Here is a 15,918-nt window from a genome sequence, read left to right as displayed (position 1 = left end):
GGGTGTGTGTATTCGTGAAAGGGAAAGCTAAAAAGGGAATATGCATTTGTGAGAGAAGGCTGAAAAGGGGAGGAGGTTACATGGCCCTGCCAAATGTAAAAATAAAAACGGGACATTCATCTCCAACTACCCTTCACCACTAAGTGTGACAGAAAAGCTTCCTTAATTCTGTAGCTATTACACTGAAAAGACAAATCTAACCCAGTCACAAAGGAATAAATAGCTCTCTCATACAGCAATGCAGAACTCTGAACTGATGTTACAAATGAGTGATCTTACATTTCACACAACTGCCAAGAAGAACAAACAGAATTTTAACACAAAAGCTGCATGAACTTTAATCCTCAGGGAATTCACTGACCTCATTTCTGGCAATATGGCAACAGGTGGGGGTTAGAAAATAGCTGTAATTTTTGTAGGACAGCCAGTCTACACACGAGTGACATTACATAGTTTAATGGGCCAGCATTGACATTTTGGGACCCACAAGTATTTGCAAGTATGATTCAGATATTGTAGATACTTAAGTACCCTATTTGAGTGTGCAGTCAGGTTCTTAGATCTGCAAATGACTTAAATGACAGCTACAAAAAATCCAGCATTCATGATTAACTGTGTCTACAACATATGGCTGCAAAGGAGGCCAGATTTAGCAACATTTCATAACTGAATACTTTATGATTAGGGCCCTATGATTAGGGCCCTATGAAATTCACTGTCTATTTTGGTCAATTTCACAGCCATAGGATTTTACAATAGTCAATTTCACAGTTTCAGATGTTTACATCTGAAACTGTGAAATTGACTATTTTAAATTGACTATTTTAAAATCCGGGGCCAGTCAGACTCACCTCTGGGAACCTCCTCCTGGCGGCAGGAAGCTCTGTGGCTGCGCTGCCTTCAGAGCTGGGCTCCCAGCCAGCAGCTGCAGAGCTTCCTGCAGCCAGAAAAGTTCCTGGAGGTGGGTCTGTCCCCCCTGGGAGCATCCCTGGCAGGGGAAGAGGAAGTCCCATCCCTGCCCAGCCCGGCCGGAGCTAGCAGCTGGAGCCCAGTGCATGGTAGGAGCCCCCCTCCCCTACAATAACCAGATTTCATGGGGGAGATCAGATTTCATGGTCTGTGAGGCATTTTTCATGACCATGAATTTGATAGGGCCCTAATTATGATGCAGCACTTAAATACTGTAGTGATGGGTGCTACAGAAAACTCTGACAGTTAAATAGATGATCACTTTTCAGACAGGCTCAACTATGACACTCATCACTTTGTACCCATTTCCCTCACCGCTGTTTGTCTTCTCTATTTAGACTGACTTCGGTTAAGGAAATAGTGTCTTCCTGTATGATTGTACAGCACCTAACACAATGGAGCTCCTTTCTGACTGGGCCTGTAGGTGCTACCACAATACAAAATATTTAATAATAACTGTGTTTGTCTGTCTTTTTGATAAAAAAGTCTTTCGCTGCTTAGACACCATGGAGATGGTGATGCAACAAAAGTCATAAACGCAAAGAGAAAAAACCATCACCTTGAAATCAGTCAAGATTAAATTAACACAAACTATTAAATTGTTTAATTCCATTCTAAATTTCCCCTGCCTTCTAACATTTGAAGTGTGCATCTCTAAGTTGTCCTTGTCAATGGCATAAATTGTCCTTGTAAATTAAAATGTGATATTTTCCTCAGGGATAAATCTGAACTTCTCAATTCCTCTGGGTTTGAAAAGCAGCTCACTAAGCTTCTTCTGCCCATTGATGTTTGTGTTGTGTTGCTCTGCACAGGATGGGAAATACACTGACAATGCTGGCCCTGATCCTGCTTCCTCTTGTCAATTAGAATATGGGGTGCTGTGGAAAAGCAGGACCACACCCATTGTACTCGGAAATCCAGGAATCACTGATAGCTTCAAAATTCTTAGCACTTTTTTCAAATTAACTGTTTGAAATAAAATATTGTAATAAATACCTAGTGATATTTAATACAATCCATGAAGATTTAGATGTGGTACACGAGCTAATACATTTTTGTCTCCAGTTTCCAGTATTTAGATAAAGAAAGTGAAGAAGTAATTTTGAGGAGGCTGATAATAAGCAGATTGGACAGTGTTAGCTACCACAGTGATAGGCACCTTAGAAATAACTAAAATAGAGACAAGGACTCTAATCTGTCAATCACATTCATGTGGGTGGACCCTTGTGTCTGTGCAAAGTCCCCCACAGATCAAACTGTAGGATCAGGGTTATAGTGATAGATCAAATGGAGGTTCAGGAATGTTGAATTCTTAAAAAAACGCTCTCACGAGAGCTTTGGGGAAATCCAGATCCGGATATTGATCCAAACTCTGAAGGTCAGACCCATTGATAAAACACACCAGATAATCCCTCCTTCTGTGGCAGCAAAAGGGGTTTCTATGTCAGCCAGAAAACAACAGTAAGGGACGGGGGGTGTATTTGAATAGTACAATAATAGAAGGAAAATAAACTTGTTATACTAGGAATAGCAATTTTTCACAGCACATTATCTAACTAATTGGAATAGTTTGGTAAGTTTTCAGAATGCTGTCATAGAAAACTACTCTATTTGCAGTACAATTTTCCTTTGTCACTATTTATTTTATTATTTTTGTTTAAAGAAAGCAAAGGGCCACTGAAGAAATGTAGACTTCATTTAGATTTTGATTTAGGCCCAAATTTTCAAAAGTGACTAATGATTTTAGGGTGCCATCATTTTGGGGGCCCCAACCTGAGACACCCTAAAAGGACCCAATCATCAGAGGACAAGTGCTCAGTCCTTTATGCAAACCAGGGCCCTTTAAGATGTCTCAAGCTGGGCACCCAAAAATTAAGGCACTGAAAATTATTAGCCATTTTTGGAAATTTAGGCCTTTGTAAAACCCAGCAGCTTTACAAAGCCAATAGAAATGTTCCTGTGATTTCTTTTTAAATTCTAACGGAAACAATTGTTTTTAACCAGCCATGGTGCCAAAATAGCTTGAATGCTCATCTTTTAACCCTGGCATCTGAAGAAGGGAAGGAATTCTGAGGTTAGTGACTGGGAAAGGAAGATTGGTTTTAACATTTCACTTGCTTGGTTTTGTTGGCTGGGTGTCACATGCGATGGAATTGCTGCAGTTTATTTACAACAATGGGAATCTTGATGTGTGTGTTTTAAGTGATGTAAGTGATGACTAAAGTGAATGGACAGATGCTCTTTTGCTTATTAATTTAGAGTTATAAAACATAATGTTCCCCTTGAACTCTTCTTAACCCAAATACGGTTGCACTGAGAAGCTGAAAGTGAAACTAATGTCAGTGATTTTAAAGGTCTGACCTGAAAAGTCAAAGGGCCTGATCCAAAGCCCACTGAAGCCAATGGGCTCATGATTTCAACGGTGTTTGTTTCAGGCCCAAAGGGACAGACTTACGGCACCGATCTGCCGCTTTAGGTGCCTAAAGACATGTGTAAATCTGGCCCAAAGAGCATAAATAGTAAGAAGTACTTTGGATTTTTAAAAACTATTTTAGCTGTAAAGAATCTAAGGTTTTATTGGTAATACCGAGTAAAGAAATGTGTTTGTTTACAACATTAATTTTTAAGTTGACAGTGTTGCTATAGCTATCTGAAGGTTATTTCTAAAGATCATCTCTTTCCCAGTTATCCACAGAAATAACCTAGGAAATGTAACACTTCTGCACATCAGTGACCTTCGATATCAAGTGGTGTACTGTTACTGTTGGTGATTGTATTACATGTGGTTTTTGGTCCCTGTATTTGTTTTCTTTTTTTTTTAACGTAAAAATAATAAAGATTTTTTAAAATAATCCTTGTACCCTTAAACATTGAAAAGCAATGACTCTGTTTTGGAAGACAAATTCGACAAGTTTAAATCTTCCCTCAAAAGAGTGCTCTGGCAGTTTATAAATACCTGGTGAATGGAGCTTGATGGCTGATACTGCTAATCTCTTAGGGGATGACACAGTGGGTTTACTTGCATCTTGATCTTTTGGTACTTCTTTCTTCACACCTGCTTTAAAAAAAGAAACCCAATCTTTACTTTATTTGCCATCACACAGCAGCATGCCTCTAACAAGAGTAACAGCATGGCAAAACACAAATACGATTTCAATATTACTTTTGGGCCAGATACTGAAAGCTTTCCATATGCCTTTGAACGTGCACGATCACATATGCCTCTTGCACGTATGAAGATATCATGATGCTGTGTGCCAGCTGGGTAGTTCAGTGAGCACATGGCCAGTTAGACACTTAACTGACCATGTGCCTCTGCAAATATGGAACTCTGCACATACAAATAGGAGTGAAATTCACCACACTAATGAGGGCCAACACAAGGCCATGCACACTATGCAAATCCTCTGGCCTTCTGCATGTGGTGTACTTCACTCATGCACACACACATCCTTAAAATTCTGGCACCTGATGTCTATTCTGGTTTACAGCACCATGTTATTTGTGAGTTGCTTTACCTGTTCTTACCAACAAGCATTTACTTTCTGAGTCCGGACAGGATGAGTACACTGTTGTCTCACTCATCTAGCAGGGCACCTTGGTGCACAGTGGCGCTCTCTCCTGAAAGCTCAAGGCTGTCTGTAAACTAAAGCTTCCCCTGTTATTGATCAGACTACTGGGGAAAAAATTCAAACAGAAACACAGGTTTGAAATAAAAAGCTTCTAATCAGAGTATGAGTTGGGCCCTGCCATCCCATACTATGGAATGCACGGTTACGCCACGTGAACTGCATAAAATGAGCCCCAAAGTGGACTAATTGCAAAGCCAGTATCATTATCAGAGAGTCCATGTTCCCTGGAGGGACTGTTATTGAGGGGGCACCAGTGGAACAGGGAAAGGGGGCAGGTAGGAGGGAAGCAACTCAGCCTCAGATACACGGAGTCCGCAGGGTTTAAGAAAGTTTCACTCGTTCAACTTAAACTGCATTCAGCGTCACGCTTTGTGAGTGAAACATGGCGGCAGCGTCTGAGCTGTGAGTTCGCTGCAGTGCAGCATCTGGCAGCGTGAGCCATGGAAGGTCCCTGGAAGCCTGGATTTTGCAGACACAAACCTAGCTCAGGGACGGACCCAGTGGATGGAGGAGTTTGAGCGGTACAGGGATCTGGCCATGCACAAAAGTAAAACTCTTACCTTACCGGGGACCAAGGCAGAAAGATCTGCAGCTCGCCACTGCCTCGAGCATCACAGAACTCCTTGGAGCCCTGAAGAATGAGTGCTCCCCAAAGCAGAATGAAACCGTGGAGCGGCAGGTTTTTCACTGGCAACCAATCCAAAGGGGAGAGAGTAGACCCGCCATGCTACAGCCTTACACACACTGGCTGCTACGTGCAATGTGGGGGACTTGACAGACTCCTTGATTTGGGACTCCCTGATTTGGGACAGGACTTGTGGCACTTGGGATCACCATGTGCAGGAGCAGCTGCTCCAGGAAGACAATCTCACATTAGGTGCTTAGCTCTGGGGCGTGCGGCGGATGCCTTGAGAGAAAGGATGAAAGCCTGAGGAGGCACAACACCCCCAGAAGTACAGGCAGAGAGACAACAGCAAGGGAGAGCCGGTGGCCAGGGCTCCATACCTATAGTGATGTGGGAGAGAACATGAGCAGGTAAAGGAGAAGTGCCCCGCACTAGGACAGCATTGCAAGGAACGTGGCAAGTTGAACCACTTTATTAGTTTCTGCCAGAGCAGAGGAAAGTCCCAGAAAGATTCAGTCAGACCTGTACAAGAGGGGGATGGCACATCAGATGACAGCTTTATTCTTCTTGAGTCCAAGAGCAAATCAGATTCAGGCTGTCATGACAGGAAAGCAACAAGAGACTATACCAACCTCCGTGCATGCAACAATGTTAGCAGAGAAATGCCCTATGCAATTTCAGCTGAACAGCAGGGCCTCCTGCAATGTGATTCCTCAGGGTGAATTGGGCTCAAACACTCCTATTACGTGAGCAGGTGCACTCAAATAACATACAATCAGAGCATAATGCAGCCCACAGGAGATTGTGATCTCCGAGTAACTAACCCCCCAAAACACAGACCGCATCAACTGCAGTTTGTGGGTGGATGGGAAGCACCACAGACCCCTCTTGGAGAATACAGCCATACAAGACATGGATCTGATATGGGTGCAGCATCAGAATTTTATAGCTGCAAGAAGCAAAAGGGGGAGTCCATGGATAATGAAAATCATGAGGGGATGTTTTCAAAGGTGACACGTGCCTTGAAGGAAAGCTGTGACTGGAACTAGACCCCATAGAGGAACCTCTGTGTTTACCACTGTCAAGGTTCCTTCCCCACTCTGAACTCTAGGGCACAGATGTGGGGACCTGCATGAAAGACCCCCTAAGCTTATTCTTACCAGCTTAGGTTAAAAACTTCCCCAAGGTACAAACTTTGCCTTGGCCTTGAACAGTATGCTGCCACCACCAATCGTTTCAAACAAAGAACAGGGAAAAAGCCCACTTGGAGACGTCTTCCCCCAAGACGTCTTCCCCCCCAAGCCCTACTCCCCCTGTCCTGGGGAAGGCTTGATAATAATATTCTCACCAATTGGTACAGGTGAACACAGACCCAAACCCTTGGATCTTAAGAACAATGAAAAATCAATCAGGTTCTTAAAAGAAGAATTTTATATAAAGAAAAGGTAAAAGAATCACCTCTGTAAAATTAGGATAGTAAATACTTTAAAGGGTATTCAGATTCCAAACATAGAGAATCCCTCTAGGCAAAACCTTATGTTACAAAAAGACACAAAAACAGGAATATACATTCCCTCCAGCACAGCTTATTTTACCAGCCATTAAACAAAAGAAAATCTAACACATTTTCTAGCTAGATTACTTACTAAGTTTACAGGAGTTGTAAGGCTGCATTCCTGATCTGTTCCTGGCAAAAGCATCACACAGACAGACAGAACCCTTTGTTCCTCCCCATCCAGATTTGAAAGAATCTTGTCCTCTCATTGGTCATTTTGGGTCAGGTGCCAGCGAGGTTACCCTAGCTTCTTAACCCTTTACAGGTGAAAGGATTTTGCCTCTGGCCAGGAGGGATTTTATAGCACTGTATACAGAAAGGTGGTTACCCTTCCCTTTATATTTATGACAACCACCAAGGAAAATTCCAGCGGCACTACATAATCCAGTACACAAGGAGTTTGAAAGTCTGCAGGGCAGGGGTATTGTAGCACCTGTAGAGGCCAGTAGGGACTGGGTGAGCAACATGGTGGTGGTAAAGGAGTCATCAGGAAAATTACACATCTGCATAGACCCAAACCCACTGAACTGGGCATAGGTGCTGGAGCACCCATGGGGAAAAATTAGTGGGTGCTCTGCACCCACTGGCAGCCAAGCTTCCCTCCCCCCGCCCCACCTCCTCCTCCCCCCCGAGCACCTCCCTCCCAGCGCTTCCCCCCGGCTGCCACCAAACAGCTGTTTGGTGGTGTGCTGGGAGGGAGGGGGAGGAGCTGGAACATGGTGTGCTCAGGGGAGGAGGTGGGAAAGAGGTGGGGCCGAGGCGGGATTTGGGGAAGGAGTTGGAATAGGGGCAGAGAGGGGGCAAAGTTGGGGCGGGGACTTTCGGGAAGGGGTTGGAATGGGGCGGGGCAGGGGTGGGGCCACAAGGAGGGGAAAGAGGGAGGGTTGAGCACCCAGGGGAAAGCAGGGAAGTCGGCACCTATGGAACTGGGCATTGAAAAGATGCCACTATCCACAGCCCACAATTGATTACATCTTACCTGAACTTTCCAAAGCCAGAATTTTTATGGTCTGTGATGTGAGGGAACAGGTTTTGGTACGTAAGCCCGGATAAAGAGTCCACCATGCTGACAACCTTTGCAACACCATTTGGTTGCTCCAGATGGCTGAAAATGCTGCTGGGCACACCAGAGGTGTTCCAGAGAAGACTCACCCAAGGATTGGCTGGGGTGAAAGTAATTGCAGATGATATCCTCATTATAGGTGAAGGGAGCAATGATACAGAAGCTGAATGAGACCATGACAGAAAACTATAAGCTTTTCTACAGCAACGTAGGGACAAGAACATAAAACTCAACCTAGAATAAAACACAACTGAAACAGTATCCAGTGACACACACTGGACATCTGCTCACAACAGAGGGACTGAAAGCAGATCCCAATAAGATCAAGGCAGTCAGAGACATGCCAACTCCAGCGGATGTGAAAGGGATACAGGGCTTCATATGAATGATAAATTTTACATCCAAGTTCTGTCCACAACTGGCTGCAGCAGCAGAATCCATATGTCAGCTCACAAGGCAGGATGTTGAGTGGGACTGGACAGGTCCCCAACAGCAAACATTTGATATGTTTCAGAGTAACAGCCGTGTTAGTCTGTATTCGCAAAGAGAAAAGGAGTACTTGTGGCACCTTAGAGACTAACCAATTTATTTGAGCATAAGCTTTCGTGAGCTACAGCTCACTTCATTGGATGCATTCAGTGGAACATTTGACATGTTGAAACAAATGAATACAGATGCCCCTGTCCTGTAGTACTAACAGTCAGGAGAGCCACTGACACTCCTGTGTGATACATCAGAGAAAGGGCTGGATGTAGTGCTTTTGCACAAACAGCCGTGTCATAAATCTATCCATGGCAGAGCACCCTCTTCATGAGCTACGGGGAAGCACAAGTGTGCATGTTCAGTTGCCCCCATCCCCATGGACATGCAGGGTGTATGAGTCTAGTGAGGCCACTGCTCAACCCTCTGGCTGAGGCCTTCTCAATATTTTTCCCTATCTCAGGTTCCCACAGTCAGTAAACGAGGTTAAATAAAAGCATAAAGGAAAAGAAAGAAAACCTGTAAGCAGCTTCATCTTGAGGTTTGGTGGCCTGCAATGTGCAGGAGGTCAGACTAGATGATCATGATGGTCCTGTCTGAACTTAAAGTCTATGAGGAAATTGGCCTCTCTTCGGGGTGAAAGTAAGTTAGAGGACTTACCGGTACGCCAGAGTCCTGAGCAGGGGGTGTGGCCTCAACCGGAAGAGGTAGGGGCCTTAAATCCCCAGGCCCTTTAAATCACTGAGGAGCCCTGGGGGCTCCTGGCTGCCACCGCTACCCCAGGGCTCTGGCAGAGCTTTAAAGGGCCTGGGGCTCCACTGTGGTAGCAGCTGCCGGAGCCCCGAGCCCTTTAATTCCCCGCCTGAGCCCCACCGCCGCTACCCCAGGGCTTCGGCAGCAGGGCTCAGGCGAGGATTTAAAGGGCCCTAGGAGGGTAGTCGGGGCTGAAGCTCCAGGGCCTTTTAAATCCCTGCCAGAGCCCCACCACTGCCACTACCCCAGGGCTCGGGCAGCAGGGCTCAGGCGGGGATTTAAAGGGCCCCAGGGCAGTAGTGGCAGCTGGAGCTCCGGGGCCCTTTAAATGCCCGCCGCAGCCCCGCCGGGAAAAGTCTGGGAACAGACTTATTTACCTTACATGAAAAAGCAGTACTTAATTACAGTACTACTATTCAAAGGTTTTGGAGGTCCATGTCTTGCCTGATACAAGAAGCAAGTCAGTGATTGGCAAACTGAAGGCCCACTTTGTGAGATATGGCATTCCAGACACTGTACTCAATGAAAACGGACTCCAGTTTGCCTCAGAAGAATTCAAGGATTTTGCATGCAAATGAGAGTTTGAGCACCATGCCTCCTCCACAGCATACCCCAAAGTATTGGTAAAGTGGAATCAGCTGTGAAAACAGCTAAGAGACGGTTACTCAAAGCTGTTTCTTCTGATTCTGACCCCTTGTTAGCATTCTTGGACCACAGGAATATCCCATCCCAGGGGTGCCAAACCAGTCCAGGACAGGAACAGATGGGACAAAGGGACATAGGACCAAAGCCCTGCTAACCAACGAAGGGAGACCAGTTGCAGTTATAAGGATGGTGATACCACTAAGAGGAGATGGCCAACAATCAGAGAAAGCAGGCACTAGAGTACGACAGGTCAGCCAAGGACCCACTGACCCTGGAAACAAGCACTCCTGTGGGGATCCAGCCATTAGAGAGACACCAGAAGGAGTGGACTAAAGGAGTTGTGAGGGGCGCAGTGACACCCAGATCATACAAGTTGACTATGCAAAGGGGACAACTGATCCAAAGGAACAGGTGGCACTTGTGAGTCTGCAGACAACACCCAGAGAGAGCCTGTGGAGATACTGAGATCGTCACAGAACAGACACACAGAGACCTATCCAGTGGCCAGCCCCACATGGAGGGAGGAGATGCCAGAGAGAGTTTGGTTGACTCGGAGACAGGTGGCAGGGAGATAGGGCTAGGTCTTTCCCAGTGTGGTTGCCTGTTGAGGAGAGCAAACTATCTCAAAGACTGTAATCAGCTGACTCTGTGGTAAAGATGAGACTCCAACATGACTACCTGCCAGCAACCTCTGGCTGAAGATACACCTGGGCAGGAGTCTGGGCGTGTATTTGTTTTTTATGTTTATATTAAAATGTTTGTAAAATAGGGAAGATATATCCTGATTAGTGGAGCTGGAGGGCCAACGTTCCCTGAAGGGACTGTTACTGAGGCGACACCAGTGGAAGAAGGAAGGCAGGGAGTTAGGCTGGAAGCAACTCAGCCACACGGACAGAGCAGTGCATGGGATCTAATACAGTTTCACATGTTCAATTTAAACTACAGTCAGCTTCACACTCGGTGAATGAAACAGAGCTGAGCCTCTGAGGCAGGCTCCTGTGTGCCCAGCATAACTCCTCAACAAATTTGAAGATCTACAGGTCTGCTAGGGAATGGGAAGAGGAGTGGAAGGAGGAAGAGGCTTCCCTCGGAATAGCTGATGCCATGATAGCAAGTGTAAATTAATGCCAACCAAATCAGTGCAAGAGCTGATCTGGCAGCCCCAGGTGCCAAAGGGATCCATGCCATTATCTTTGCTGCCCACGAGGCTGAGCCAGCATATGGTTCTAGTGCACCGGCAGCCCAGTACGTGCCCACTCACCAACCCAACACTGGCTCTGCAGGTTCCATGCCTTCTGTCTAACATTTACCCTTCCCCGTGCAGCCACTAACCCCCTCACCCTGCCCTTCCACTGATAGTGATGCATTGGAGATTTCATTGGTTATGAAGCCATGGAAACTCTGTATTGGCTTTGCCCCTTCCATTAATTTTTAAGCAGGAGAAAGTAACATGGCCTTTATTATTGCCTCCTCCAACCTGCAGAGTTTTTCAGCTGCTGGTTCTTAAAAGCTCTTCAGTCCTCTATGTTTCCTAGTCAGAGAGGGTAGATCCTGTACCGAGGAACTGCTTTCCCTCTTAGAAGCTTATGTGACCACCTAAGCCTAGAGTTATCACCTCTGCCCACCATGATTGTTTCATTCACAAAGCGTAAAACCAAATGCATCTTAAGTTGAATCAGTACAATTTTATTAAAAAAGAAAAGGAGTACTTGTGGCACCTTAGAGACTAACCAGTTTATTTGAGCATAAGCTTTCGTGAGCTACAGCTCACTTCATCGGATGCATACTGTGGAACATTTGACATGTTGAAACAAATGAATACAGATGCCCCTGTCCTGTAGTACTAACAGTCAGGAGAGCCACTGACACTCCTGTGTGATACATCAGAGAAAGGGCTGGATGTAGTGCTTTTGCACAAACAGCCGTGTCATAAATCTATCCATGGCAGAGCACCCTCTTTATGAGCTACGGGGAAGCACAAGTGTGCATGTTCAGTTGCCCCCTACATTGTAGGGAGAGTGGTCACTTTGGATAAGCTATTACCAGCAGGAGATTGAGTTTGTGTGTGTGGTTTTTGGAGGGGGGTGAGGGGGTGAGAGAACCTGGATTTGTGCAGGAAATGGCCCACCTTGATTATCTACACATTGTGAAGAGAGTGGTCACTTTGGATGGGCTATTACCAGCAGGAGAGTGAGTTTGGGGGGGGGGGGGCGGAGGGTGAGAAAACCTGGATTTGTGCTGGAAATGGCCCAACTTAATGATCACTTTAGATAAGCTATTACCAGCAGGAGAGTGAGTTTGTGTGTGTATGGGGGTGGGGGGGTGAGAAAACCTGGATTTGTGCTGGAAATGGCCCACCTTGATTATCATGCACATTGTAGGGAGAGTGGTCACTTTGGATAAGCTATTACCAGCAGGAGAGTGAGTTTGTGTGTGTGGTTTTTAGAGGGGGGTGAGGGAGTGAGAGAACCTGGATTTGTGCTGGAAATGACCCACCTTGATTATCATACACATTGTGAAGAGAGTGGTCACTTTGGATGGGCTATTACCAGCAGAAGAGTGAGTTTGTGTGTGTGGGGGGGGGAGGCGGAGGGTGAGAAAACCTGGATTTGTGCTGGAAATGGCCCAACTTGATGATCACTTTAGATAAGCTATTATCAGCAGGACAGTGGGGTGGGAGGGGGTATTGTTTCATGGTCTCTGTGTGTATATAATGTCTACTGCAGTTTCCACGGTATGCATCCGATGAAGTGAGCTGTAGCTCACGAAAGCTCATGCTCAAATAAATTGGTTAGTCTCTAAGGTGCCACAAGTACTCCTTTTCTTTTTGCAAAGACAGACTAACACGGCTGTTACTCTGAAACCTACAATTTTATTAACCCCATGCACTACCCTGTCCATACGGCTGAGTTGCTTCCAGCCTAATGCCCTGTGCTTCCTATTCTACTGGTGTCCCCTCAATAACAGTCCCTCCAGGGAACATGGGCTGTCCAACTCCAGTTTCACTGATCAACATACTGTACAATGAAAAATCACCCTGAGCACAGTCATGTGAAAACATTGCTCTCCCGCTTTCCCTGCCATGTGACAAACACAGACACACAATATTCTACTCAGTCAATGATAAAAAGCTCTTTACATGCGTAAGTTATGAAGAATGAGAAAACAAAAGCTAAAAGCCAACCATTCAAATATATTTTCCCATTTGATTGCCTTTTTTATTTTTAAATACTTGCAATTTTTTTAAATTGTAGTTCTCAGACTGTATAACAGCTATTGGAAATAAAATGCAAACAAAGGGAACACAAAAATGGTTTCTGGTAGAATATAAATAATGTTCACATTATAAACGTCCAAATCTTTCATGTGTACATTCATATGTCCGTTAGGGAAATAACAAATAGAACAATTACATTGCACTGTGTACCCTGCAGGATATCTGAAGCAGAAAAACAAAGCCACTGTTGATACAATTTAAAAACATCTTGCAATTATCTAGTCCTGCATCTGAGACCCTATTCCATTTTGCTTCATGCAAGTCTGTGTGCTGCACACAGAGAGAGGACAATAGAATTTGGTAATCTTATATTAAGATTAAAATCCTGCCGGTAAATTCTTGTTGGATTAACATAGTTTTCATAATATTCAAAGCTGTAGTTAGAGTTACAAGTTAGGTCCCATGATATGCCCTGTTTTTTGACACACCACCTTCCCTTCACCATATCTTGATAGCTGCATGAAATTAGCTCACACAAGAGGACATTTTCAGTGAACAAGCAGTTTATTAGTCCTACAATACCATGAACTACGCTGCATATTCTTTAGTGCCACCTTCTGGCACTCTGTAAATTAAACATTTACATACAGACAGACATCTCTCTTTTATAGAGCACTCCTGTAACAGCACACACAGAGACTGAGCTAAATTCTGCTCTCAGTTATACCAGTGTAAATTTGAAGTTATTCCAGTGAAATTATTCCAGATTAATAGTATTGTAACTCAGAATAGAAGGGTTGCTTTATATGACAGATTTGGAGCTGCTCTGTAATAATTTATGAACATTGTATGTGAACTTGTTATTGGATTGTTTTCTGTATGACTATATTGGTTTAATACAACAAGAGTCTGTCTGGAAAAATAGGAAGGAAAAAATGTCTCAAAATAACCACCCATTAGCAAACAATTAAGCTTTGTTCAGGGACAATGTCAGAACGTTTAGATTTTTGTAAGAACTTTTTGCCTCCACCTCCAGCTACCATACAAAACTGATTTTGATAAGGACAAGAAAAGGTCCTCAGACACAAAACAACACCACTCTGGCAATGTTAAGAGGGAGGCAGGAGGTTGTTTGTGGGAACTGGACTGAAACATGAGACCCTCCCCTGGATGTGTCTGAAGAAGTTAGGCCTGCCTAGTTTATCATCAGGGTTGGTAAGCCTTTAAGTAAGATAGACGTGTGTACACAGTTTGTTGTATTAAAATCCCTTTTTTCTCTCGTGGCTTGTTCCTCTTGTTAAAACAAACAATACCTTTGATCTAAGAAAGCTCTCTGATCACTGCATACCGCTGCTCACACATTCCCAAAAGGAAGAACCGCAGGTAACCAAACTCAGTCAGACTTGCTGTGTAAGAAAGGTTGACACACATGGTACTGGAGTCCAGGGCCCAATCTAAGAGTGGGAGAACTGCAAAATTCCACCTCAGGTCAGGAAAAGGCATGAGGGCTGCTGCATGAGGGGGTGCCCTTAGAGAGACCAGAAAAAAGACGGGGCAGAATTAGCCCCAAACCAGGACAACCAGGACAATATATTCTTTTGTTTGTTTCCAAAGGGAGGCAGGGGGAAGAATACTTTTGGACTGAGGTTCTTGTTAGAATTTCGTTCACAGAGTTTGAAGGACATGGTGAATCTCTTTTAGAGTGATAGATAAGTAAAAGTCTCACATGTTAATAGATTTTTTGTTTCACCTGATACCCATGGATGCGACTCACAGTCAAAGGGCTTGTCTTCACATCACTCAAAGTTGTGAAAAATCCACACCCCGGAGTGACATAGTTAAGTAGACGTAACACTTGATATAGACAACACTAGGTCGATGGAAGAGTTCTTCCGTCAACCTAGCTACTGCCTCTCATGGAGATGAATTAACTACAGCAACAGGACAACCCCTCCTGTTGATGTTGTGAGTATCAACACTGAAGCACTACAGCCATGTAACTGCAGCCTTTCTAGTGAAGACATAGCCTAACACAAACTGAAATAGCTGGTAGGATGGCACACAAAGAGAAGAACTAACATCTTCTTAGAGTCGCACCATTCTGAGAAGTTCAGATAAGTTCTAATCACCTCAACATTCAGCACTGGATGGTAAAGGCCTATTAGTGAATCTCCATGCAACCCCAGTCCTGGGAATGAGGACAGTCCCCCTAGCACCACGACTTCAGAACATTTCTAATATATTCTGGGACATTTGTAAACTGGAAATATTGAGGCCAAGATTCACATTTGTGATTAACACATTTCACAATGAAATGCCTGAGGATATAAATTTTCTGGATCTGGCACCTGCTATACAGTACTTCACAACATAAAAACAGGTTTATATTGCCATTTCATTGCCAACGACTGAGTGAAAGCTACCTGTGATGGGAGCTGTGAGACAAAAGAGAGAGCTCATATTACAAGCTATAATTTATGTAGTTACAGAGTCTAGAATTATTTTTTTCATGGCAATGATGCCTGGGGGTGGGGTGGGGGAGGGATTCTGTGGTTTACCAATAAAAATGTGATGCACAAGTGGGCCATCTGCCACGACACTCAGAAAATGAATCTCAGGGTAATACTAATAAAAGGAAATGCTTTCACTGGAGACAAGGGACGTACAAAACTATTTTGATTTTTAAGAAGACTTGAACAAGGAGCTCAGGGGAATTAGTACAGGCTCTTGACCCCACACACCAGGCAGGCACAAAAATCCAAAAAAGTAAATCTCAGTTTAAATGAAGGAAGCAACAAGGAAAGAAAGGTATCAACCACCAACACAACTCCTCACTAGTAAAACACAATTTTTTTATGTAGCATTCTTTATGGTAAGGGCATATATTACTTTTGCTGATAGCAATCAGAGTTATACCCCAGAACCGATGGCAATACATGTCACAAAATATCAAAGAACATTTTGCAAGAAGGGATAGCG

The 15,918-nt window shown here is 44.4% G+C and overlaps 1 protein-coding gene across 1 annotated transcript in view; it reads right to left on the bottom strand.

The window, feature by feature from the left end:
- Positions 1-15,918, bottom strand: part of MTUS2 (microtubule associated scaffold protein 2) — a 288,663-nt gene that overhangs the window by 94,897 nt on the left and 177,848 nt on the right. Inside the window, exon 5 of the mRNA XM_077806292.1 lies at positions 3,926-4,027. Within this exon, the coding sequence (XP_077662418.1) occupies positions 3,926-4,027 (102 nt within the window). The remainder of the gene's footprint in view (positions 1-3,925; positions 4,028-15,918) is intronic.

This window comes from Eretmochelys imbricata, chromosome 1 (genome assembly GCF_965152235.1).
Source record: "Eretmochelys imbricata isolate rEreImb1 chromosome 1, rEreImb1.hap1, whole genome shotgun sequence".
NCBI lineage: Eukaryota > Metazoa > Chordata > Testudines > Cheloniidae > Eretmochelys > Eretmochelys imbricata.
Note: the sequence above shows the minus strand (reverse complement) of the source record. Positions and strands in the feature narration are given on the sequence as shown.